Source organism: Trichomycterus rosablanca, chromosome 17 (genome assembly GCF_030014385.1).
Source record: "Trichomycterus rosablanca isolate fTriRos1 chromosome 17, fTriRos1.hap1, whole genome shotgun sequence".
Taxonomy (NCBI): Eukaryota; Metazoa; Chordata; class Actinopteri; order Siluriformes; family Trichomycteridae; genus Trichomycterus; species Trichomycterus rosablanca.
The window spans coordinates 7526818-7550716 of NC_086004.1; the positions used below are offsets into that span (position 1 = coordinate 7526818).

A 23899-nucleotide genomic window follows, 5' to 3' on the forward strand; every position below is an offset into this window, starting at 1 on the left:
TGACTGGAGTCCCAGCCACAACCTCAGTCCATTTAAACACCTTGAAGATAAGCTGAAATAGTGACTGCAAGCCAACATCAGTGTCTGTGCTTATTAATGCTTTAAAAAGATTCAAGTGATACATGCAGTGAACTCATATTTAACAAAATAAGATAGTTCCATAAGAACAATAGTGTGTCCAGCCAATTGTATTAATGTACTTAAGTTAAAAAGTTAAGTTACAAACCCTTCCTGTGATCGTTTACTGGTACTGGTTTAGAATTGTCCAAATGGCATCATTACTAACGAAGGGATCAGCTGCTGCCACCTAGTGCCTACACTGGCATGAGAGTTGTTTTGTCTAAGTTAGTTTCTGTAACCAAATACTGATTGCACTTTACCAACACCCCGGACTGCACACTGGACTGTTGTAATTATTTATCATTTGCACCTGCACTTTACACAACCTTCATACACATATATGTATAGTTATAGTTATGTTTCACCATCCTTATATAGTTATAGTTACAGCTGTATAGTTATTATTTACACATCTTTATTACTATTACTGTTATTACTAATATATACCTAACTAATCTTTATTACTATTACTGTTATTACTAATATATACCTAACTAATCTTTATTATTATTACTGTTATAATTAGAATGTATACCTAACTAATCTTTATTATTATTACTGTTATAATTAGAATGTATACCTAACTAATCTTTATTATTATTACTGTTATAATTAGAATGTATACCTAACTAATCTTTATTATTATTACTGTTATAATTAGAATGTATACCTAACTAATCTTTATTATTATTACTGTTATAATTAGAATGTATACCTAACTAATCTTTATTATTATTACTGTTATAATTAGAATGTATACCTAACTAATCTTTATTATTATTACTATTATTATTATTATAATACATACCTTATTTTTTTATTCATATGCTTATTGTTATTATTGCTATTATGTATGTAGTACTATGTACCTAGAAATAATTCCATATATGTAAATAGCTATAGTCATAACTTTATATTCATATTAATCATAGACATATGTTTACTGATATTCTCTGTTTTTTTTAACAATACTACTATTTGCACTTCTGGTAGATGCTAACTACATTTCGTTGCCTTGTACCTGTACTGAGCAATGACAATAAAATTGAATCTATCTATTTACCTATTAGCATAACCAGCAATATGCCATTTTACTTTCACTGTAACTCCCAGTTTAAACCATCCAGACAGCCCAGGTCATTATTTCTTGCCCAACAGATTTTACAGTCCACCTAAACTTTCTCTCTTGAGAATGTATTTCATGGCTCTGAACATGGTGAGAATGGTTGCTTGACCATGAAAAAACAATACAACAAGTTTTGTATGAACAAGTCTTGTTCTACAGTTCACCAGCAAGGACATAAGATCATTGCAATTTGACAGAAATGACATGTTAAAAAGGTGTCATTCTGTGACAGTGCCACAAAGCTATTCAGTCTATTCCATTCTCTGGCCAGTGTTTGGGGCAGGACTCTTGGGTAAAAAACGTGTTTTTCCATGACCCTCCCTTTTGCACCATAGGACAGTGGGGGTATTTTGGAAACAATGAAAGGATTGACCTGGGACTGACACTGCCATGCTTTTGTGCCAGTCTACAGAGCAATATCAGTCAAGAGAGAGAGGACACAGAGAGAGAGACAGAGAGATATCAATCCAAACTGTGGTTCCAGTACTGGACTCTTCATATTGGAAATCAGCCATTCAAGATATATAAATATTCACAGTATTTTGTGTTTATTTCTTCTTAATCCAGTCTGACTCCAATGGAGGGGTAGAATAGATTTGGATAAGGATGATCTCTGCTGTTAAGTAAGTATTGTTAAATACTGTGGCTTTATATACTGTATGTAACCTACGTATGTACTGTATTAATATAGTGTTAGTTATGGGATTTCTGTTGCTGACAATTACAAGTAAGATTATACTCATCATGTAATTCAGTTTGAGAGCCCCATGCTGTGGTCGGGTATTTGAAAACATGGGGGATATAAACTAATTCTCCTTGGTGGGTTTGTATTGAGCCAGTACAATAACTTTGTATTGAATTAGTTAGATCAGGTTAAGTGGACATTTGACTTATAACTGCATTAAGTATATAAACACAGTGAAACCTGTAAGACAAATTCTGAAACACTTACATATATGTCAAATATTTTCTTTACATTTTTATTTGTAATGTTATTTTCAACCATATTATAATATTAGAAAATGTGGGTCACATTTAGATATTATATACAAACACATATTATATAAGCTTCCCTTTCCTGTTTTTAAACCACTAGTTTCTCCTTTACTTTCATGCTATTGTGTGTGCATGTTGTTTGAACCATGTATTGTGAGTGTATGCCTGTGCACGTATGTGACTAAAATCATTGTCCTTCGATACTCCAGCACTTTCTAGTGCTCATACTGGAAACTGTTCACATTGTTTCAAGTTTATCTTTGTTAAAAAAGTTAAACATGTACACACACTTGAAAGGGATATGTATGCTGTAGCAGTTTTGGGATTTCAGTCATTTCTGCAATAGTGCTTTTCTCACATACACGACCAGGCATAACATTATGCCCACTGACAGGTGAAGTGAATAACACTGATTATCTCTTCATCACGGCACCTGTTAGTGGGTGGGATATGTTAGGCAGCAAGTGAACATTTTAGGACTGGGTCAGAGCATCTTCAAAACTGCAGCTCTTGTGGGGTGTTCCCGGTCTGCAGTGGTCAGTATCTATCAAAAGTGGTCTAAGGAAGGAACAGTGGTAAACCGACGACAGGGTCATGGGCGGCCAAGGCTCACTGATGCACGTGGGGAGCGAAGGCTGGCCCTTGTGGTCTGATCCAACAGATGAGCTACTGTAGCTGAAATTGCTGAAGAACTTAATGCTGGTTTTGATAGAAAGGTATCAGAATACACAGTGCATCACAGTTGCAGGGCTGTTTGGGCAGCAAAAGGGGGACCAACACAATATTAGGAAGATCGGTGTATTATCTCATCCAAAAAATTAAACAAACCCCCATAAAACCAAACCAAAGTTAAAAAGTAAAAGTAAAACAACATCTTTTGGATCCATTTTATACACACAGAATCAATTATTAATTTAGTGTTGCAGAAAGCAACCACCTGTGTTTTTGTGAGTGTGATTATGACTAGCTTATATATGTTGGACTAGTTTGGTTGCACCCATTAAAAAGTATATAAAATGGTGAAATCTTTGCAAAGAAGAGACAGGGCACCAGTCCATCACTGGGCACGATGCACAAAACTATGTACATACTCAACTATTAGTACAAATAATACGAATAATAAGAACAATGTGTGTGGAACTAATAATGAATGTTTGTTTAATAATTCTGATTTTAATAGAATGAATACAGTGATACTGTGGGACGATGGATAGTCAACAAAGGACAAACCATACTGTAAGTAATGAACTTCAGCAAGAGATTTCCAACAATTCAAACTAATCTATTTCATGAACAGAGCTTTTGACATTATTCACGTGAAGTGGATTCAGTTTTAATGCCGAAATACAGTTAAAGGGAAATGTTCTGAGAATATCCAAAAGCAGGTGTCACACTGCATCAGATGCCATACTGTATTAAAATACCGATTTTTTAAATACGTTTTACTTGTTCTGACACCATCACACTTCATTAATTATTCATTAATCATTTTTATTGTTTGATAAAATAGAACATTTTTGTTTGACCAATAAAGCATTTAACAGCAGTTTCTCAGTTTTATTTTTTCATTCAGATGGCCACTAGTGAACCTGACCCTTATAATGAACCCCAACCTGGGGACCTCATTGAGATCTTCAGACCAGCGTATCAACACTGGGCGCTCTACCTGGGAGACGGATACATCATCAACCTTACGCCAGTTGGTAGGTATTTAAGAACTGGGTTGATCCTCAACTTCCGATGGTTGTATAAAGTTTGGCTTGTTGTCTGTGTTGGTTTTTTTTCACCCCCTTAAAACCTGTAGAAGGATGATCAGCTACTGTAAATTGGCCCTAGGTGTGAGTGAGTGTACAAACATGTACAAATGTATTGCTGTGTATAGTGTTACTGAAGACCAGGATGAACCAGTTAGTAAAGAACGAAACAAAATAAATCTCCCAACCCCTTGTGTAGTGAATGTTTAAGGGCACATGGGACACTAGTGTGTTTTATAGTGGTGATGGTGTTACTTGGCTCATGTAGCTTGTCAGATTTACACCCCACATACCGTCTGGATAGGTGCTCAGGTGGTGAAGCAGTAAAAAATGCCAGCACACCACCGCTGAGATCCAGGTTCTTATCTTAGCAGGTGTTATTGACCGGCCGGGTGCCTACACAGACATGATTGGCTGAGGGGTGGGGGCACAGATAGATTGGCACCCAGTCGAGGGTGCATATCTGCACTGTGCCCAGTGTTTCCAGGGGAACCAGTCCCACCACAACCCGGCTCAGATCAAAGCAGTGGTAAAAATGAAAAGAATACCATTTATAATTTAAGCCAAAGACTTTCACTTTCCTCTCATCATCTTTCCTCTCAGAAGAGTCTGATATGCATCAGATCTGTGCTTCCTGATGCTGAGATCCATGTTTTAAATGCACCCAGCCCATACTGATAGACCTAATAAAGACAATGCACACTGGTTTATAGCTCAACTCATGGAAATACTATTCAGCTTAAAGAAATGTGGGTACAGTTTAGATGTAACCAAGTTCAAAGGTTTTCAAAGTACTGTCCATTTTTACTCTTCCTTTAGATGAGAGTCAGGCGGCTGCCATGTCCAGTGTGAAGTCGGTGTTCACTCGGAAGGCCATAGTACGAATGCAGCTCCTGAAGGACGTGGTGGGGGGAGACACTTTCCGAGTCAACAATAAATATGACAACAGTCACACGCCCTTGCCCGTCTCTGACATAATTCAGCAAGCACAGCTACTGATTGGGCAGGAGGTGTCATATGACCTGCTGGGCAGTAACTGTGAGCACTTTGTCACCCTACTGCGATATGGCGAGGGCGTATCTGAGCAGGTTCGACAGTTTCCTCTCATGTCTGGTAGTCCTTTTGTCATTTTCATAAAAAATATTGATGCACTGACATCACATTTAGCACTTGAGGCCTATGGGTTCTGTGGAGAGTACAGAGGAATGTAGCTGCATTTAGAAAGCAGATCTACAGTATATTTTATATGCTTTATTGTAATTGTATCTGATCTTGTCTTCTCAGGCTAAGCGTGCTATAGGAGCCATAAGCTTGGTGACAGCAGCGGCAAGTGCCTTCTCCGTGCTTGGTCTGATCAACACTCGCTCCAGGAACCGACCTTTCTGACTTTAAAACCTCTAAATAAGTCAAAAAATTAATCCCAGCTTAACAATATAGATATTGTGACCTTTATTATGAAATCAGTTCTGTTTGCTATGACAACTAAAGTGCTACATTTCTGACCATTTGAATAACCTAATCTTATGCTTTTAAATCTGACATGCTTTGTAACAGTATTTGAAGTGTTATATTTATTTCATAAAAATATATAATAAAGATTTAAAACCTTTTTCCCCCTCTTCTGTAAAAGGGGTTTTAAGCTTTATGGTCAGTGCGTCTATTATTTGTCTTTATTTTGTGAGTTACGACCAGAGACCCCATTATGTTTGTCTTTATTTTGGTAGTTATGGCCAGCGAGTCCATTATTTGTCTTTATTTTGGAAGTTATAGCCAGTGAGTCCCAATATTTATTTATTTTGAGAGTTATGGCCAGTGACCTCTTTATTTACATCTTTATTCCGGAAGTTATGGCTAGTGACCCCATTATGCATGTCTTTATTTTGGTGGTTATAGCCATTGAGTCCACTATTTGTCTTTATTTTGGGAGTTATAGCCAGTGACTCCATTATTTGTCTTTATTTTGGGAATTATAGCCAGTGACCCCATTATGTATGTCTTCATTTTAAGTTTTCTTCCTTTAACTCCTAATATAGTCATTTCTAATTAATTGTACAGTCAAATTAGCCCTATTTATATGGGCAAATGAGTGCCCAGCCGGAGTCAGTCATCACTGGTGAAAAAACAGCAGACAAAAATTTGTAGGAAATAATTTTTAATTACAATTTTAGTACAAAACAAGAAAATACTTGGACTCGACCAACACAACGTTATATGATGAACTCAGCTGCTCTGTGCAGCCTGCTGCATGATGACCGAGCAAAGATTCAACAACTGCAAGTACTCATCAGCGCCATCCACCAAGCACTTATCCACCACCTAAAACGTAAAAAAACACCAGTCAGAATTCCATCCTTACACATCCTTCAACAAACTGTGCCTCACAACTTGAGCTTTAGATGCACAACATGATGATAAAATCTAAATAATGTGACAAAACATCTGTGGCATCTTTTACTGTTTTTACCACACCTGCTGTCAGATTGAGATGGTAATGGAATGCCGAGAACATATCGTGATAAGTGTTTTTACTTACTGCCATCTTCTCTGTGATTACAGACTTCTGTTTATCATTCAGTTTCTCCTCTATAATAATGTCATGGAGCTGGTTTAGTATCAGTGTGGCAGCGTAGCCTTCATCAATCATATCCTGAAAGCAGAAAAGACAACAGTGAAAAAAAAAACAGCCTAGCCAATGGTAAGTGCACTTGTCAGTGCCAGTCCCAAACACAGATTAAAAAGGAGGGCTACATTAGGAGTGGCATCTGGCGTAAAAACTGTGCCAAGACCAAAAAAACTTTTCAAAAAGTAAAAGTGGTCAAGATTTGACTTGCCAATCCAGAGCTTGAGCCCAGTCTCAGCAGTGATGGGCTAGCACATTAGAACGCTGTGGCACTCGAGCAGCTATTCTTTGTGGATTGTAAGCAGTGTGTACAGGATAAGTTAATACACATTTAAAGATAAACAGAGGGAGCATTTAAATTAGCATTGGTGGAAAACATGACATTCAGATGATATTACTGAAAGTTACTACATTCACTTCCACCCCTCAGTTTAAAAATAGAGACTCTACTAAATGAATCTAATATCCCATCATAGCACCCCACCCCACCAGATAAAACCCCTGATTCAAACTCCTTAAAAATGATTATAATGTCAAATATGCCTTTAAATGGTTCTATTACAATTTCAACCACAATTTTAAGTCAACAGTAGTAGCCTAGTGAGACGAGGTTTGGGATATCAAACAAAAAGTTGAGTGAATTTGAATTCCGGGCTCTGGCAATCAGCTGCTGTTCGAACCTTGACACTCTTGTCCTCCAGAGGTGTCCAACAATGGCCCTGTGCTCTGACCCAAGCTTTCAAACAAGCTGGGATATGCAGAAAAATCTGTACTGCACATGCATATGTATTTATGACAAATAAATTCCATCAGCCCTATATTATTAATAATAACTAGGGCTGTCGAAGTTAACGCGATAATAACGCATTAACGCGATTTCAATTTAACGCGATTAAAAATAATAGTGCCGTTAACGCAAATTCTAGTTAATGTTGAGACTTGACTGGTAGAACTACAACGCTCGGTTACATTATGTTAACAAACCGCAAATGAAAAACGGTGGCAAGTCCACCGTTTTTCATTTGCGGTTTGTTAACATAATGTAACCGAGCGTTGTAGTGATGCACTTATAAAGAAATAAATACACGCTATATTCACAAGTTGTCGGGAGCAGAACACTTTTATTAACTTATTCTGTTAAGGTACCAAATACCGGAAAGCTGAGTCAAGCACGTTAGTCCATGAACTATGGAAGCCCCAAAGGGTCAAAACACACTCACCGTGTAGAAACGGCCATCAAACCATTGTCACAATACAAGCACAGAAAAGTCTGTTACAATAACTACGCCTTATCCCACCTAAAGCACCGCTGATCTACAATGTTTGCTGATGGAGAAATTCTAACCTACAATCTGACATTTACTGCCTAGTATGTGAGTGAATAAACTCCCTTACAGTTTTCTCTTGTCCCAGCAGTTTTTAACATCAGTACATTTAGCATAAAATGTGTTCACCATTTTAATTGTAACATTTCACATAAAAATCCTTGTTTTCTATAACATTTACACAGATTTTTTTTAATGCGATTAACTATATGAAATTCTGAGATTAATCGCGATTAAAAATTTTAATCGTTTGACAGCCCTAATAATAACAACATGCACAGAATTGTGAACTACACTCACCTTTACTGCAATCTCCACTTTCTCAAAAGTGCCTTTGTAACAGGTCTTCAGCAGGTTTTCAATCACTTTTGGTGGAACCACCTAAACCCAAAGCACACAGTTTACATAGAGCTCCAAATACAAAATCAGCAGAATAAGGTGAGCTGAAGACTCACCCCTGAGATCTCTATAATGATGCTCTCTGTGACTTCCTTCTCTGAAGTGAGTCGTGCTGCACTCTGCAAGAGTGTTATAGCTTTTCGAAGATCTCCCTCTGATACTTTGACCAGCGCCTCAATACCCTCTTTGGTGTACTTAAGGTTCTCCTTCGTGCAGATGTTTACTAGCCGCTCGTGCTGAATCTCGTCTCCGAGGGGTTTAAAGCGGAACTTGGAGCAGCGGGACGTCAAAGGATTAATGATTCTGTAACAAACATCTAAGCTTTGAGCTACTGCTACAAGTCAAGTCCTAACAAACTAAAAGACAAATAAATGCCAGGTTGTTGTTTGACGTAAAGTCAGTGTATGACCTGCTGACATAGTTGCAGATGAGACAGAAGCGAGTGGTACGAGACTCTTTCTCCATGGTGCGTCTGAGAGCAGCCTGGGCAGCGTTGGTCATGGAGTCTGCCTCATCAAGAATGATGATTTTAAACGGAGGACAAGATTTTCCACTGGAGAAATGAAAGCAGAGCAATACAGGTAAAGTACACAACATAAATAAAAGAGGTTAAAGTGACCAAACTGATAAGTAAACTTACTCTGTTCGTGTCCCAGCCACTGTGAGCTGAGCAAAGGTTTTTACTTTTTCTCGAATCACCTGAATCCCTCTTTCATCTGAGGCGTTTAGCTCCAGCACCCTGTGTTTGTATAGCTCTGGACTGCAGGCAAAGCAGAAAACTCATCAGTGTGAACACAACTACAAGTATTGTTGTACAACTATTTGACTTCCACCGTTGTATTACTACCTAGAATAAAATGCTCTTCTGAAAAGCCAAAGCGTTACCATTGTTATAATACATAAACATTGCACGCAAATGTATCAACTGAATTTCCAAAGAGGTGCTCGGGTAGTGCCCACAATCACTAAGATCCAAGGTTGGAATCCCTAGCTGTCCTATCGTCTGGTCTGGCGTCCACATTCAGACATGATTAGCTGTATCTGGGGGTTGGTGGCCAAGGCCCACAACAGAATGGCATTCTGGCAAGGGTGCTTCACTAAATTGCAACCGTTGGTAATTTGTCCCTTATCAGACCACTGTCGGTGGGTAATCACCCGGGACACTTCAATCCAGTCATCTGGCGATAGCAATTTGGCTCTTATCACAGTAATTTTACAAAATTGGGGTTGTACTTGTTGCTTCTAAAAGAGGCACAAACACTCATTAGGTTTACTCTTTTTCTTTGGTAAATGAAATAATCACTTAAAAACTGGTTTATGTTCTTGTCCTATATTACATTTGCATGTGGATATGATCCATTTAGTCTGACAAATCAGGACATATTGTACAGTAAAGTTATAAGCAAGAACCAACCTTCTAAATAATCCAAAATGTTTGTGCTTGTAAAGTGGTTTCCACTCACTAATTAATATTTAATAATGAAAGAACTGTTGTATGCTTTTACCCATAAAGCTCTCTTGCTGCAGCCAGGATTGTGGATGTTTTTCCTGTTCCTGGAGGCCCGTAAAACAGCAAATTAGGCAACTGAAAAGAAGCGAAAATAAAAATGATTTTATTTCAGTTTACATGGTTACAAATTCCACACATCAACACTACACTCATAAGTATATAGATAAGCATTTGAATACGTAAACAATTTGTACACATCTGCCAAATGTGACTGAGCCGCACAGTGATATATAATAAACACTTACATCAGAGCCCTCTAGTGATTTCTTCAATACTGCAACAACCTCCTCTTGAAAGGCAACTTCATCCACACACCTCGGCCTGCTGTTCAAATGATGAACATATGACATAAGTCAGGCTGTAAACAAGTGATTTATTGAGTATTTGCTATAAAACATAAACATTTATTTATTATTAATTATATTTAATTAATTATTTTTTAGTCATTTTTCCTGTTTCTATTTGACCATTTATATTTTTGTTTTTATTTTTGTTTCTGCCAGGAAGTTTAGGATTGTTCTTGTGTTTTCTTGGTTGAGGGTTTCTTTAACAGTTCCAGGTATTCAATTAGAATATTGTAAAACGTATATTAAAAAAAGTCAAGTTTAGGGTGTAGAAATGGTGGGTTAAACAGTAAAACCTATAGGGCAAGGGTATTCCGGGTACAAAATTGAAATAACTTACCCAAACTATTTGCATTTGTTTGGAAAAAAGTGAATACATATTACAAAAAAAACTTGACAAAAATCAAGCAGTGGTTTGTTTGTTTGTTTATTAGGGTATTTTAGGGTATTAAAACGTCATGTTTTACACTTTGGTTACATTCATGACAGGAAGGGTAGTTACTCATTACACAAGATTCATCAGTTCACAAGGTTATATCTTTATATCTTGGACAATTTTGTATCTCCAATTCACCTGACTTGCATGTCTTTGGACTGTGGGAGAAAACCAGAGCCCCTGGAGGAAACCCACAGGGACACGGGGAGAACATGCAAACTCCACACAGAAAGGACCTGGACCGCCACACCTGGGGATCAAAGACCCCAGGACCTTCTTGCTGTGAGGCGACAGTGCTACCCACTTAGCCACCGTGCCGCCCCAAACAGCAGTGGTAGTTAAGTGGTTAAAGTACTAGTCATCAGAGGGTTGGTGGTTCAAGCCCCACCAACAGCAAGTTACCACTGATGGGCCCCTGAGTAGGGCCCTTAACACTAAATTGCTTGCATTGTATTTGTACAATTGCAAGTGAACTTGGATAAAAGTGTATTGGATAAATGCAAATGTAGAGGAATGTAGAAGTATTCAACCCCTTTTGTTTTTGACTTAATATACTTCCAGTGCATGTACCCAATATAAATTTACACACAGTTTTTGGGTTCGCGCCTACACGAACAACGATTGACTGTTGTTCAAGGGGGGGGGGGTTTCAGAGGGGATTCCTCATAACTGATGCAATTACGACCTCTGCTGGCTGATTGATGGCACCTGCACAGAGCCTAGGGATAATGAGGATCAGGGTGTGTCTCTCCTTACACAAAGCTGATCCCTCAGGCAGGTGCTGCAGATTAGACTGAGACAGGGTGATATGTATGAAATAGAAGGAAACTGCTGCTACCGTGGGAATTAGAAAACGTTTGGTCATTATTTTAAGTATTATTCACTTTTAGTCTTAGTAACGCCGTGTGTGCCCAGGCATATCAGCATAACAACCTGTTCATTACCAAACAGCAGTGGTAGTTAAGTGGTTAAAGTACTAGTCATCAGAGGGTTGGTGGTTCAAGCCCCACCAACAGCAAGTTACCACTGATGGGCCCCTGAGTAGGGCCCTTAACACTAAATTGCTTGCATTGTATTTGTACAATTGCAAGTGAACTTGGATAAAAGTGTATTGGATAAATGCAAATGTAGAGGAATGTAGAAGTATTCAACCCCTTTTGTTTTTGACTTAATATACTTCCAGTGCATGTACCCAATATAAATTTACACACAGTTTTTGGGTTTGCACTTAAGATTAAAAAACTATGACTCACTGAAGTCCTTTAATTGCTTTAAATGACACATACAACATGTCTGTTCATATAATGTACTCACTATTTTTCCACCCATGGGACCAGCTTCTGACGCTTCTCTCCACTGCCCGATGCTCCTGCTTTGTCCTTTTGTGGTTTAACACTTTGTGTGGATCCTTTTAGAAAAGCCTGCATGTTTCCTCCTTAACAGAACTAACAAAAACATACAGGGATCAATTTTGTCTACACACTATTTTCTGAGGAAAGCCTATATATTTATTACACATCGTTACACTCACAAGTCACTTTATTAGGAACGTCACACTTATGTAGGGTAGGACCTCATTTGCTCTTGAAAAAAGGCCAAGTTCTTTCTGGCTTGGATTCAAAGTGAGGTGTTGGAACCAATTCTTTAATATGTTGGTCCATGTTGACATGATTGCACCACACCGGTCTTAGAGCAACATGTTCTGCTTTCTAGACCGCATATTTCTCAGGAACATCCTGCATGTTACAACAGCATAGCTGCATAGTCAGAGATGTAGGGTACCAGACTGTAGTCCAGACCTGTCTGTTACTGGAAATGTTTGGTACATTGCGAAGAGCAAAATTAGATTAGGAAAGACTTAAACAGCTGCTTCGGTAAGGACTTGAATAACAAAACAGGGTTCAACTAGTGTCTTGTGCTACCAGATTAAGTGTTGTTATGCAAATAAGTGAGTGTATGTTTACAAAAAATTACAGGTAAGTAAATATTGTGTTTTGTACTGTTTTCAATAAAAAACAGATCACAGGTGGTGCTCAGGTGGCGCAGCGGTAAAACATGCTAGCACACCAGAGTCGGTTAGAAACTCAGCTCTACCATCCATCAGGTTGGGCGCCTACACGAACAACGATTGACTGTTGTTCAAGCGGGGGTTTCAGAGGGGATTCCTCATAACTGATGCAATTACGACCTCTGCTGGCTGATTGATGGCACCTGCACAGAGCCTAGGGATAATGAGGATCAGGGTGTGTCTCTCCTTACACAAAGCTGATCCCTCAGGCAGGTGCTGCAGATTAGACTGAGACAGGGTGATATGTATGAAATAGAAGGAAACTGCTGCTACCGTGGGAATTAGAAAACGTTTGGTTATTATTTTAAGTAGTGTTCACTTTCAGTCTTAGTAACGCCATGTGTGCCCAGGCATATCAGCATAACAACCTGTTCATTACCCCGCTGTTTGAGTAATGCAGTGAGCAGGGCGCATCGCGCATATTTTTCCACCCTAGGTTCGAATCCAGCTTAGGGTGAAACTAAGCAGGGTTAGTGCTATGGGGGTGCAGATTTTCTCACTGCTCCGCTAAGAAACGCAGTCCAGAACCGGGGCTGCATGTCAATGTGAAGATGGATTTTGTAAAAATGTTGTTTGCACTATTGAGAAAATTTTTTTACATGATGTTCTTTATGCATGTTGTTTTGCCTAAAATATGGTTCTGATTTATTATTATAAAGAATGAAAATAATATACGTTAAACAGCCTAAATAAAACATTTTGATAATGTACCTATGACGGTGTAAGACCCGTTATATTTTTTGTAGGCGCAACCCTAACCGCCTACCCCCCACTCCCGCTCAGGTAAACACCTGCCAACCCACCCCCCACACGATGCCTTCCGCCAACCCACCAGCCCAGGGTGTTCCTTATTTCCAGTTCTGAAAGTTGGCAACCCTAATGCACACATTAATACATTATATATATATTGCCTGTATATAGTCTTACAGTTTATATATTTTTGTGTTTATTGTTAAATTTTTCTTGTGAATTGCTTGTATACTGTATTTATACTAGAGATATACTATCAGCCGGAACCAAATTCCTCGTGTGTATCCACATACTTGGCCAATAAATCTGATTCTGATAAAATCTGACTGTTTAAACAAATGTTCTCTTACCTGGATCTCTGGCTTTCTGTCAGAGATCCAGGTCCAGGATCCTGTCAGAAAACAGGCTCAGAAACATCTGGGTGCCCAGGGCATGACAGGTTTGTTTAGGACAGATGTACTACACCTTTTATTGCTAATGAAATATTAATAATAATAACATGTATATTCCACACTCACATATGAAACCCAACATTAAAATTTAGGAGACATGCCACCCAACAGTGGAAGGACACACAACAACATGATGTTGCAAAAAGTGAGAAAATATATAATAGGCTTCCACCTGCCTCCACCCCACACACTTCCACATCTTCCACTGACTGAGGTTTAATCTGAGAATTAATAATGCTAAATATAGCGACTGCTAATCCACAAACACACTGTACAAACTGTTAATTCTACAAACCTTCGTTGACTTCAATATATCAACTAAACAACCAGGTACTTGCATTAATATAAGGTTTTCAATATTACACACAAACATATAAAAACATATTTACACAAAATAAAGTAAAATACCTCAAAACAAGTCCAAAAGCAAACAAGTGTAAAGGCGCCACCAGATTCCCGCCAGGCGCACAAAAGACGACGACCCTTCTGACGTCACTATGGCGGCGCCCATACTAGTAGTGGTGTGTTTACCTATTTTCCCTACCCGTATTCGGTCAAACAGCGTTGTATTATACTGTAAAAAAAATAATCCTACATTTTTGTATTCATTCATTGTCTGTTTACCACCGTCGTATTCTGGTCAGTGTCGCGGTCATTCTTTCTTTCATTTAGTTTGGTCAGAGTCGTTGTGTGCATTGCACCAAACGAAAACAGCACATTTGGGCTGGGGTGCTCCCAGGGCACATTCAGGCTGGGGTGCTACTAGGGCACATTCGGGCTAGGGTGCTCCCAAGGTCAGATTAAGGATAGTCTGGGCCCCTGGGCAAAGAGTTGCATGGCTAGGGCCCCCAAGAGGCCCTGGGGTCAAAGTCCCTAATAGTCAGAGGATCCTTAAAATGGAGGGCCCTCGGAAATAAAAATATATTGTATCATAAATGTTGATAGGCATCGCAAAATGTTTTGGGCCAGGGCCCCCCGGGGCCCCCTGACCTCAAGGGCCCCTGGGCACTGGCCCCACTGGCCCGGTCAGTAATCCAGCCATGGGTGCTCCCAGGGCACCTTTAGGCTGGGGTGCTCCCAGGGCACATTCGGGCTGGGGTGCTCCCAGGGCACATTTGGGATGGGGTGCTCTCAGGGCACATTCGGGCTGGGGTGCTCCTAGGGCACATTCGGGCTAAGGTGCTCCCAGGGCACATTCGGGCTGGGGTGCTCCCAGGGCACATTCGGGCTAAGGTGCTCCTAGGGCACATTGCTCCTAGGGCACATTTGGGATGGGGTGCTCCTAGGGCACATTCGGGCTGGGGTGCTCCCAGGGCACATTCGGGCTAAGGTGCTCCCAGGGCACATTCGGGCTGGGGTGCTCCTAGGGCACATTCGGGCTGGGGTGCTCCTAGGGCACATTCGAACTGGGGTGCTCCCAGGGCACCTTTAGGCTGGGGTGCTCCCAGGGCACATTTGGGATTGGGTACTCTCAGGGCACATTCGGGCTGGGGTGCTCCCAGGGCACCTTTAGGCTGGGGTGCTCCCAGGGCACATTCGGGCTAGGGTGCTCCCAGGGCACATTCGGGCTGGGGTGCTCCTAGGGCACATTCGAACTGGGGTGCTCCCAGGGCACCTTTAGGCTGGGGTGCTCCCAGGGCACATTTCGGCTGGGGTGCTCCCAGGGCACATTCGGGCTGGGGTGCTCCCAGGGCACCTTTAGGCTGGGGTGCTCCCAGGGCACATTCGGGCTGGGGTGCTCCCAGGGCACCTTTAGGCTAGGGTGCTCCCAGGGCACATTTCGGCTGGGGTGCTCCCAGGGCACATTCGGGCTGGGGTGCTCCCAGGGCACCTTTAGGCTGGGGTGCTCCCAGGGCACATTTACGCTGGGGTGCTCCCAGGGCACCTTTAGGCTAGGGTGCTCCCAGGGCACATTTGGGATGGGGTGCTCTCAGGGCACATTCAGGCTGGGGTGCTCCTAGGGCACATTTTTACTATGTTTTACTATGAAATTGTTTATAGTAGAACTGTAAAATAATTCACAGTTTTACTATGAAATTTCACAGCAAATTTTTTCCTGGGTTACATCACCGTTGTCACAACATTAACATTTACATTCATATTTCTTTCTTACCGTATAGAACTCAATTCTGTAATACATGTATAACTAATCGTACACGTCACCGTGTAACTATTACAACATTTAATGCATTTTAATCAGCGTTCTTCTTCATGCACTTTTAATAAACAGCTTTAACTAAAAATTAACCAAATAACTTTTTGAAATATATTTAATTGTTGTTGCTCCTTGTTTACTGCAGAGTTAGTTCGTGCAATTCTATTCACTTTTCATACACAGTATATATATACAGTATATATATATATACAGTGTATCACAAAAGTGAGTACACCCCTCACATTTCTGCAAATATTTTATTATATCTTTTCATGGGACAACACTATAGAAATAAAACTTGGATATAACTTAGAGTAGTCAGTGTACAGCTTGTATAGCAGTGTAGATTTACTGTCTTCTGAAAATAACTCAACACACAGCCATTTATGTCTAAATGGCTGGCAACATAAGTGAGTACACCCCACAGTGAACATGTCCAAATTGTGCCCAAAGTGTCAATATTTTGTGTGACCACCATTATTATCCAGCACTGCCTTAACCCTCCTGGGCATGGAATTCACCAGAGCTGCACAGTTGCTACTGGAATCCTCTTCCACTCCTCCATGATGACATCACGGAGCTGGTGGATGTTAGACACCTTGAACTCCTCCACCTTCCACTTGAGGATGCGCCACAGGTGCTCAATTGGGTTTAGTCCATCACCTTTACCTTCAGCTTCCTTAGCAAGGCAGTTGTCATCTTGGAGGTTGTGTTTGGGGTCGTTATCCTGTTGGAAAACTGCCATGAGGCCCAGTTTTCGAAGGGAGGGGATCATGCTCTGTTTCAGAATGTCACAGTACATGTTAAAATTCATGTTTCCCTCAATGAACTGCAGCTCCCCAGTGCCAGCAACACTCATGCAGCCCAAGACCATGATGCTACCACCACCATGCTTGACTGTAGGCAAGATACAGTTGTCTTGGTACTTCTCAACAGGGCGCCGCCACACATGCTGGACACCATCTGAGCCAAACAAGTTGATCTTGGTCTCGTCAGACCACAGGGCATTCCAGTAATCCATGTTCTTGGACTGCTTGTCTTCAGCAAACTGTTTGTGGGCTTTCTTGTGCGTCAGCTTCCTTCTGGGATGACGACCATGCAGACCGAGTTGATGCAGTGTGCGGCGTATGGTCTGAGCACTGACAGGCTGACCTCCCACGTCTTCAACCTCTGCAGCAATGCTGGCAGCACTCATGTGTCTATTTTTTAAAGCCAACCTCTGGATATGACGCCGAACACGTGGACTCAACTTCTTTGGTCGACCCTGGCGAAGCCTGTTCCGAGTGGAACCTGTCCTGGAAAACCACTGTATGACCTTGGCCACCATGCTGTAGCTCAGTTTCAGGGTGTTAGCAATCTTCTTATAGCCCAGGCCATCTTTGTGGAGAGCAACAATTCTATTTCTCACATCCTCAGAGAGTTCTTTGCCATGAGGTGCCATGTTGAATATCCAGTGGCCAGTATGAGAGAATTGTACCCAAAACACCAAATTTAACAGCCCTGCTCCCCATTTACACCTGGGACCTTGACACATGACACCAGGGAGGGACAACGACACATTTGGGCACAATTTGGACATGTTCACTGTGGGGTGTACTCACTTATGTTGCCAGCTATTTAGACATTAATAGCTGTGTGTTGAGTTATTTTCAGAAGACAGTAAATCTACACTGCTATACAAGTTGTACACTGACTACTCTAAGTTATATCCAAGTTTCATGTCTATAGTGTTGTCCCATGAAAAAATATAATGAAATATTTGCAGAAATGTGAGGGGTGTACTCACTTTTGTGATACACTGTATATATATTCACCAATTGGGTTCAATATATATATAAAATTTGAGGGGGCCTAAAAAACTGCACTGGGGCCCATGAGCTCCTTGATTTACACTCTCTATATATTAAGTAAATATGTGCATAATAATATTAGCTAAATATTATATTCATAAAGTTAAAAATGCAAAAAAATTACCATCTTTTATTTCGTTTGTAAATTCAGATTTGAAAATATATTTAAAAACAATTAATTCTTTGAGCCCCTCACTAAATTAAAAATTTTGTAAATTGGTAACTGTCTCAAAACACTTTAAATTTATATAAGGATAATATTTTCTAAGGAGATTTTCATTTATTTGCTTATTTATCTTATTGACTTATTTTATATGGTATACTATATCACTATATAATATACTATATTTACTTTATATGATATACTATATATACTATTGCTTGCTCTGTTTTTAGATGACTGTAATTCCTCTGGCTTTGTTGTTTTTCTCTTTTATGTTTATATTTTTTCTTCTCTGCTGTTATTTAACATATTTTGTATATTGTTAAATTTTATTGCAAAAACATATTTGATATGTTTATATATATTATGTGTATGCTTCTGTAATATTGTTGTTTAAAAATAAAAGTTATTTAAAAAAAAGTAAATACGTGCATGTTAGCGTGTGCACGCGCTTGTGTATTTATTTCCGGTTGAACTGATAAAAAATGTTGATTTCGGAAAATTAAAATACGAGCCGTTTTTCAATTTCTTCATGTTTGTTATTTGATTTTTGATCTTGAAACGAAAAACGAATAACGCCCCGTTTTCTTGTTTTTAATATTGTTTTTTTGAACGAAAAACGACCAATTTTCTTGTTTTTCAACTTTGGGATTTGAAGTGAAAAACGAATGACCAAAAACACACGGACCCTGAACGACCTGCTGTATAGAGTAAAGTCCAGGACAGGACGCTCTGTTTGTACTGAAGATGAGGACAGTTCTATTGCTCGGCAATCTCTCCTCTCAGATAAATGATTTCAGTGATCTGTTAGTTGAACCTAGGACCTGTTCTCGCAAGCGCTTTGCTTTTCCAACCGACCTGTTACACCATCAATAAGAAATTAGTTCACTATTTTGTGTGATTTTTTTTTCCAAATTTTAAATACTTCCTTGACTTGATTAGTAATGACTGAACTGATCGAACCGAAATAAAGCTGTGTGTCTGAACTGTACCGTTACTGACCGAGTTCACACTTTTTTGGGACGGCTGAGTGTGGTGTGCACTGCGCATGCGCCTAGTACCAACACAGACACACACGCACACACACATAAACTGCGCCCGAGTCACAACAACAAATCACTCAGATCTCCTTCTATTTTTTACTCTTAGATGAAAAGAACTGGCACTTTGGAGGCGGATCACACTCGGGAAGTGTGTGTGAATGATTCTGGATGTGTTTGCACTTGTGACCCCGCTGAGAAAGGATTAAAATGCTGACTTGTTAACAAACGAGCTAAATCCAGCCACCCTTTAGAAGATAGCGTTAAAAATGGAGGAAAATTGGCACCGCTGGCACAGACTTTTGTCTTAAACCAGTTATAATGCGCGAAGGCGGGGGAGTGTTACATACATTTGGAGTTTTGTGGTATGTTTGAGATGAATAAAGGATAAATATTCTAGTCTAAATCTTTGGTTAGCTCCCAGGCTAACGTTAGTTTATTATTAGCCAGCTAGCAACAGTGCGTAGTGGAATCCGGATCGATTCCCCAATGCCAGTCAGGTTAAACACTTTTTTAATCGCCTAGTCTTTTGTTTAGAAATAATTCGCATTTTGACAATCATACATCTAATTCTCTGCTGAAGATCACCAGCCTGGGCTGGCTAGCCAACGTCATCAGACAGTGTACAGTACAGTTGGTACACAGCGATGCCATGGTGGCATTAGATGGTGTGGGTGCGGAGCTCCTGGCATCCGCTGTTTACTCTCAGTGAATCCCGGCCAGCCTGTGGCCCCTGCCCAGGCTTAGATGAAGTAAGATCTTCTCGGCTCAGCTGATCGCCATGCAGGCGGCCCAGTGCCAGTACGATTTCTTCAGCGAGGAAAACGCGCCCAAATGGAGGGGATTACTAGTGCCATCCCTCAGCAAGGTAAGATCAAGTCAAACGTATCTGTGTAAAGCTTATTATAATAGAGATCAGGTGCCACATTGTAATGGCTGGTAAACAGACCATATTCTGCCTCAGACGGAATTTATCACCTGTTTCTATTCACATGGGCGGTAGGGTGGCTAGGTGGGTAGCACTGTCGCCTCACAGCAAGAAGGTCCTGGGTTCGATCCCCAGGTGGGACGGTCAGGGTCCTTTCTGTGTCGAGTTTGCATGTTCTCCCCGTGTCTGTGTGGGTTTCCTCCGGGAGCTCCGGTTTCCTCCCACAGTCCAAAGACATGCGAGTGAGGTGAATTGGAGATACAAAATGGTCCATGACTGTGTTTGACATTAAACTTGTGAACTGATGAATCTTGTGTAACAAATAACTACCGTTTCTGTCATAATTGTAACCAAAGTGTAAAACATGACGTTAAAATCTCAATAAATAAATGAATGAATGAATGAATGAATGAACTATTCACATAACTGATTCTCAACCTAACACAGGTATCAGTTTGACTTAAATATTCACTCCATCGTTTAGTACTTGGTCGAGCCATTTATGGCAACTGTCACCAACAAGTCTCGTTTAATTCTGCTCAACCTCCTGGAGCAATTTTAGCCATTTATCTTTCTAAAACGTGTCAGTTTAGACTTGTTGTGTATAAGTTTTAAGGTCTAGCTGTATGTAGAAAACCCCAGTGTTTCTTTGGCACAGATGGCATAAACGTCCTTTCCTGTTAAATGAGGCGGGTCTTTATCCAAGGTATCTCTGTATCGTGCAGCATGTCTTCTTCCACTAGTCTTGACAAGAATTTGACCAGTTTTGTTGCTGCAAAGCATCTAAAAAAACATGAAGCTACCACCATCATAGTTCACATGTTGGGAAAAGTGTTTCCTGTCTGATCTGAACAAAACAAGCAAATGGGCAGTGGTAGCTCAGTTGTTGAGGTACTGAAATAGTGATCAGAAGTTTGTTGTTCAAGCTTCACCTCCACCAGGTTGCCACGTTGGACCCCGGAGCAAGCCCCTTAACCCTCAGTTGCTTGCATTGCTAAGTGCTGTAAATGTAAACTGCACATACTGCAATTTAAAATGGTCTAATCAGAACACAAGACCTTCTGTCCTTTATTAGGGAGTCCTTTTTTCAAAATGCCCTTTGTCTCACAGTTTTAATATATTGGACAGGTTAAGCCATCATTTTCGGTTGCAACCTTGTACTGTACTTTAGTTCCTTGCTTTGTGCAGATGGGCAAAGCCATGCGATGGGAAAGAAAAATACCCAACCCAAACTGTTGCCACAAAGTTAAAAACGTATAACTGATTTAATACACCTTAACTTGATAATTTAAGGCGGAGGTGTTCATTTATTTGGCCAAATAGTGCAGCTGGTATTATCATGAGTGACGGACAAGCTTCAAATTAAATACACAGAGTGAGGTAGTAACATTTTGGAATGCTAAAAAAAAAATCCTTTTAATTAAGGGCCTGTTACCCTTTCTGCATCCCGGGCGACCCCACTTGTGTGTTTACTTTCTGCTTTCTTGTCTAATGTGAACAGTGAAAGGTCAAGGCTAGGGGCCTTGCTCAGGCACCCAATTGTGGTAAACCTGCAACCTTCTGAATACTACAGTAGTTAACTACCTTAACCACTAAGCTACCACTTCCTTCTCTGGCTGCTTTTAGATAAAAATCTGAAGAACCATACCACAGTCTTAGACCATTTGGACTCCATGTGAGTGTGACTACAGCTTGTGCTCCTGTATGGAGGAGTACAGTCACACTTTCTCAGCCAAGTTCTTCCTGCTCTCTTCTGCCACACTGAATCCATAGCAACAGCTGGGCCGGGTGCTTCAGCTTCGGCTAGAGTTTTAATACCAACAAAATGCTTGGGATTTACTATGTTAGCCTCACTTGGTTAGTTTTGGATTGTGCAGTGTCCAGTTAAATGGGGCAGATCTGGTTAGTAGGTGTAGTCATTGTTCTTGAGATGGTCACGAGATGGGCTTGACAGATATCACGTTATCTGATGGAGTGCATATGATGTTCTCGGGGGTAGTGAGGAGAATCTTTGGGCAGCTTAGTGTTTAATGGTATTATAATTCAGGAGGACTCGACTTGCTTCTATACGTAATTATCTCTTCTATACGTAATTAACCCTACCCAGATCTGAATGTAAGAAGCATGTTTGCAATGTGCTAAAATAATAATAAATGTGCATTTGACAAATCTTATTGTTTTACAGCTCACTAGTCGCCTTGCCATGTTTTTTCTCACGTCATGTGACATTTTTTCCCCTCCAATTTTACCCCCAATTTTCTTCCCTAATCTAGTCGTATCCAATTACCCTGATTGCGTTACGCTACCCCTCTACCGATACAGCCCTCCACTGCTGACTGAGGAGCTTCGCAACTGACACACGCCCCCTTCGACACGTGTGCAGTACCGACTGCATCTTTTCACCTGCACGAGGCGAGTTCATATGCGGACCAGCCTTGTGCACGGAGAGCCACACCCTGATCAGCATCATTCCTCAACTTTGTGCAGGTGCCATCAATCAGCCAGCAGAGGTCGTAATTGCACCAGTTATGAGGAACCCTGGTCTGGCTTATCCCACCCTGTGAACAACAGCCAATCATTGTTCATGTAACCGCCCAGCCCAGCCGGATGGCAGAGCTGAGATTCGATGCGACATATTCGAAATCCCAGCTCTGGTGTGCTAGCGTATTTTATCTCTGCGGTCATGCGACATTTAAGATTGAATTTAACAGTTCAGGATTTTTCGAATCCTTTCTTTTTGTCATGTGTGCATGTTGCTTTTGTCTATGTCATGTCAAATTAGGACACTTGGGTGGTGCAACGGTCTAATGTACTTGCACAACATTGCGGAGTGTTCAAACTCGTGAGATAGAGTTTCAGCAGAGACCTGTATGGGCCGGGCCGGGCCCATATAAACATAAATGGTCGTGTTTGAGGCAGGGAATGTCAGATGGGGTCTCCTCCTGTTTGCGATATGCAATTCTTGGGACTGTTCTGGGAGCCTGTGCGAATGGTGGAGGGTAGCCTAGCGTGTCTCTCCATACGTGATACGGCTCTGGTCGGGAATCCAACACTAGCAGGTGATGAGAAGCGGCTGCAGATTAGACACGTGTTGGAGGGGGGTGGTGAACCGGTTCTCCTTGATCATATCGGAGGTTGTGCAAGCTGCAACGAAATTATAATCTTGAATTAAAAATGACTAGATTGGGCGGCACGGTGGCTCAGTAGGTAGCCATCTCACAGCAAGAAGGTCCTGGGTTCGATTCCCAGGTGAAGTGGTCCGGGTCCTTTCTGTATGGAGTTTGCATGTTGTCCCTGTGTCTGTGTGGGTTTCCTTTGGGAGCTTCGGTTTCCTCCAACAGTCCAAAGCTGTGCAAGTGAGGTGAATTGCAGACACGAAATTGTCCATGACTTGTGAATTTATGAATCTTGTACGTATAATGAGTAACTACCTTGTCTGTCATGAATGTAACCAGAGTGTAAAACATGACGTTACAATTAGGGCTGTCGCGGTGAAAGAATTTCCCCTTGCGATATTCAACCTGTCTCAATATCGCGGTATGTGGTAATATCGCCATTTTTTTTTGTTTTTGAAAATTACTTAATTAATCTGCATTTTAGAGCTATATAAACAAGCTTTATTGTTAGGCTATGATTCGGTATATTATTGCTTTATAATGACAAAGATGAGACAGCTTTAAGACCAATGAAATGCGTGTTTAATGTTAAATACAGAACAGAGCAGGGATGCGCGTCTTTTCTCTATTAAAAAAAGGTTTAAATTTAGCTCCTAGGCTAGATATACAGTGTGAAACGAAAAAAAAAAGTGTTTAGGCTAAATATTGTAAATACACATCTAATCAAAATATGGTAAAAAAGAAATA

The 23899-nt window shown here is 40.6% G+C and overlaps 3 protein-coding genes across 6 annotated transcripts in view; 2 read left to right on the forward strand and 1 right to left on the reverse strand.

The window, feature by feature from the left end:
- Positions 1 to 393: 393 nt before the first annotated feature.
- plaat1 (phospholipase A and acyltransferase 1) lies at positions 394 to 5639 on the forward strand. 2 transcript variants are annotated; one of them, XM_063013062.1, is made up of 6 exons: positions 394 to 409; positions 1814 to 1869; positions 3423 to 3478; positions 3816 to 3945; positions 4816 to 5084; positions 5281 to 5639. In XM_063013062.1, the coding sequence occupies exons 3-6, from the start codon at positions 3449 to 3451 to the stop codon at positions 5380 to 5382; spliced, it is 531 nt and encodes a 176-aa protein (XP_062869132.1). In that variant the 5' UTR covers positions 394 to 409; positions 1814 to 1869; positions 3423 to 3448; the 3' UTR covers positions 5383 to 5639. The 2 variants fall into 2 exon arrangements, with proteins under 2 accessions (XP_062869132.1, XP_062869131.1); XM_063013061.1 differs by lacking the exon at positions 394 to 409 and having other exon boundaries at positions 1668 to 1869.
- A 492-nt stretch (positions 5640 to 6131) lies between these two features.
- On the reverse strand, positions 6132 to 14379 carry rfc4 (replication factor C (activator 1) 4). Of its 2 annotated transcripts, none has more exons than XM_063013012.1 (10): positions 14309 to 14379; positions 11945 to 12075; positions 10096 to 10174; positions 9846 to 9925; positions 8981 to 9100; positions 8750 to 8893; positions 8397 to 8643; positions 8242 to 8322; positions 6530 to 6643; positions 6132 to 6312 (listed from the first exon to the last, which is right to left on the reverse strand). In XM_063013012.1, exons 2-10 carry the CDS (start codon positions 12055 to 12057, stop codon positions 6217 to 6219), a joined length of 1074 nt encoding a protein of 357 aa, XP_062869082.1. In that variant the 5' UTR covers positions 12058 to 12075; positions 14309 to 14379; the 3' UTR covers positions 6132 to 6216. The 2 variants fall into 2 exon arrangements, with proteins under 2 accessions (XP_062869082.1, XP_062869083.1); XM_063013013.1 differs by lacking the exon at positions 14309 to 14379 and adding an exon at positions 14196 to 14218.
- Positions 14380 to 19138: 4759 nt separating this feature from the next.
- sos1 (son of sevenless homolog 1 (Drosophila)) overlaps positions 19139 to 23899 on the forward strand; it is a 52731-nt gene continuing 47970 nt past the window's right edge. For both annotated transcript variants that reach the window (XM_063012459.1, XM_063012460.1), the window contains exon 1: positions 19139 to 19976. In XM_063012459.1, the coding sequence (XP_062868529.1) occupies positions 19890 to 19976 (87 nt within the window). In that variant the 5' untranslated portion in view covers positions 19139 to 19889. The remainder of the gene's footprint in view (positions 19977 to 23899) is intronic.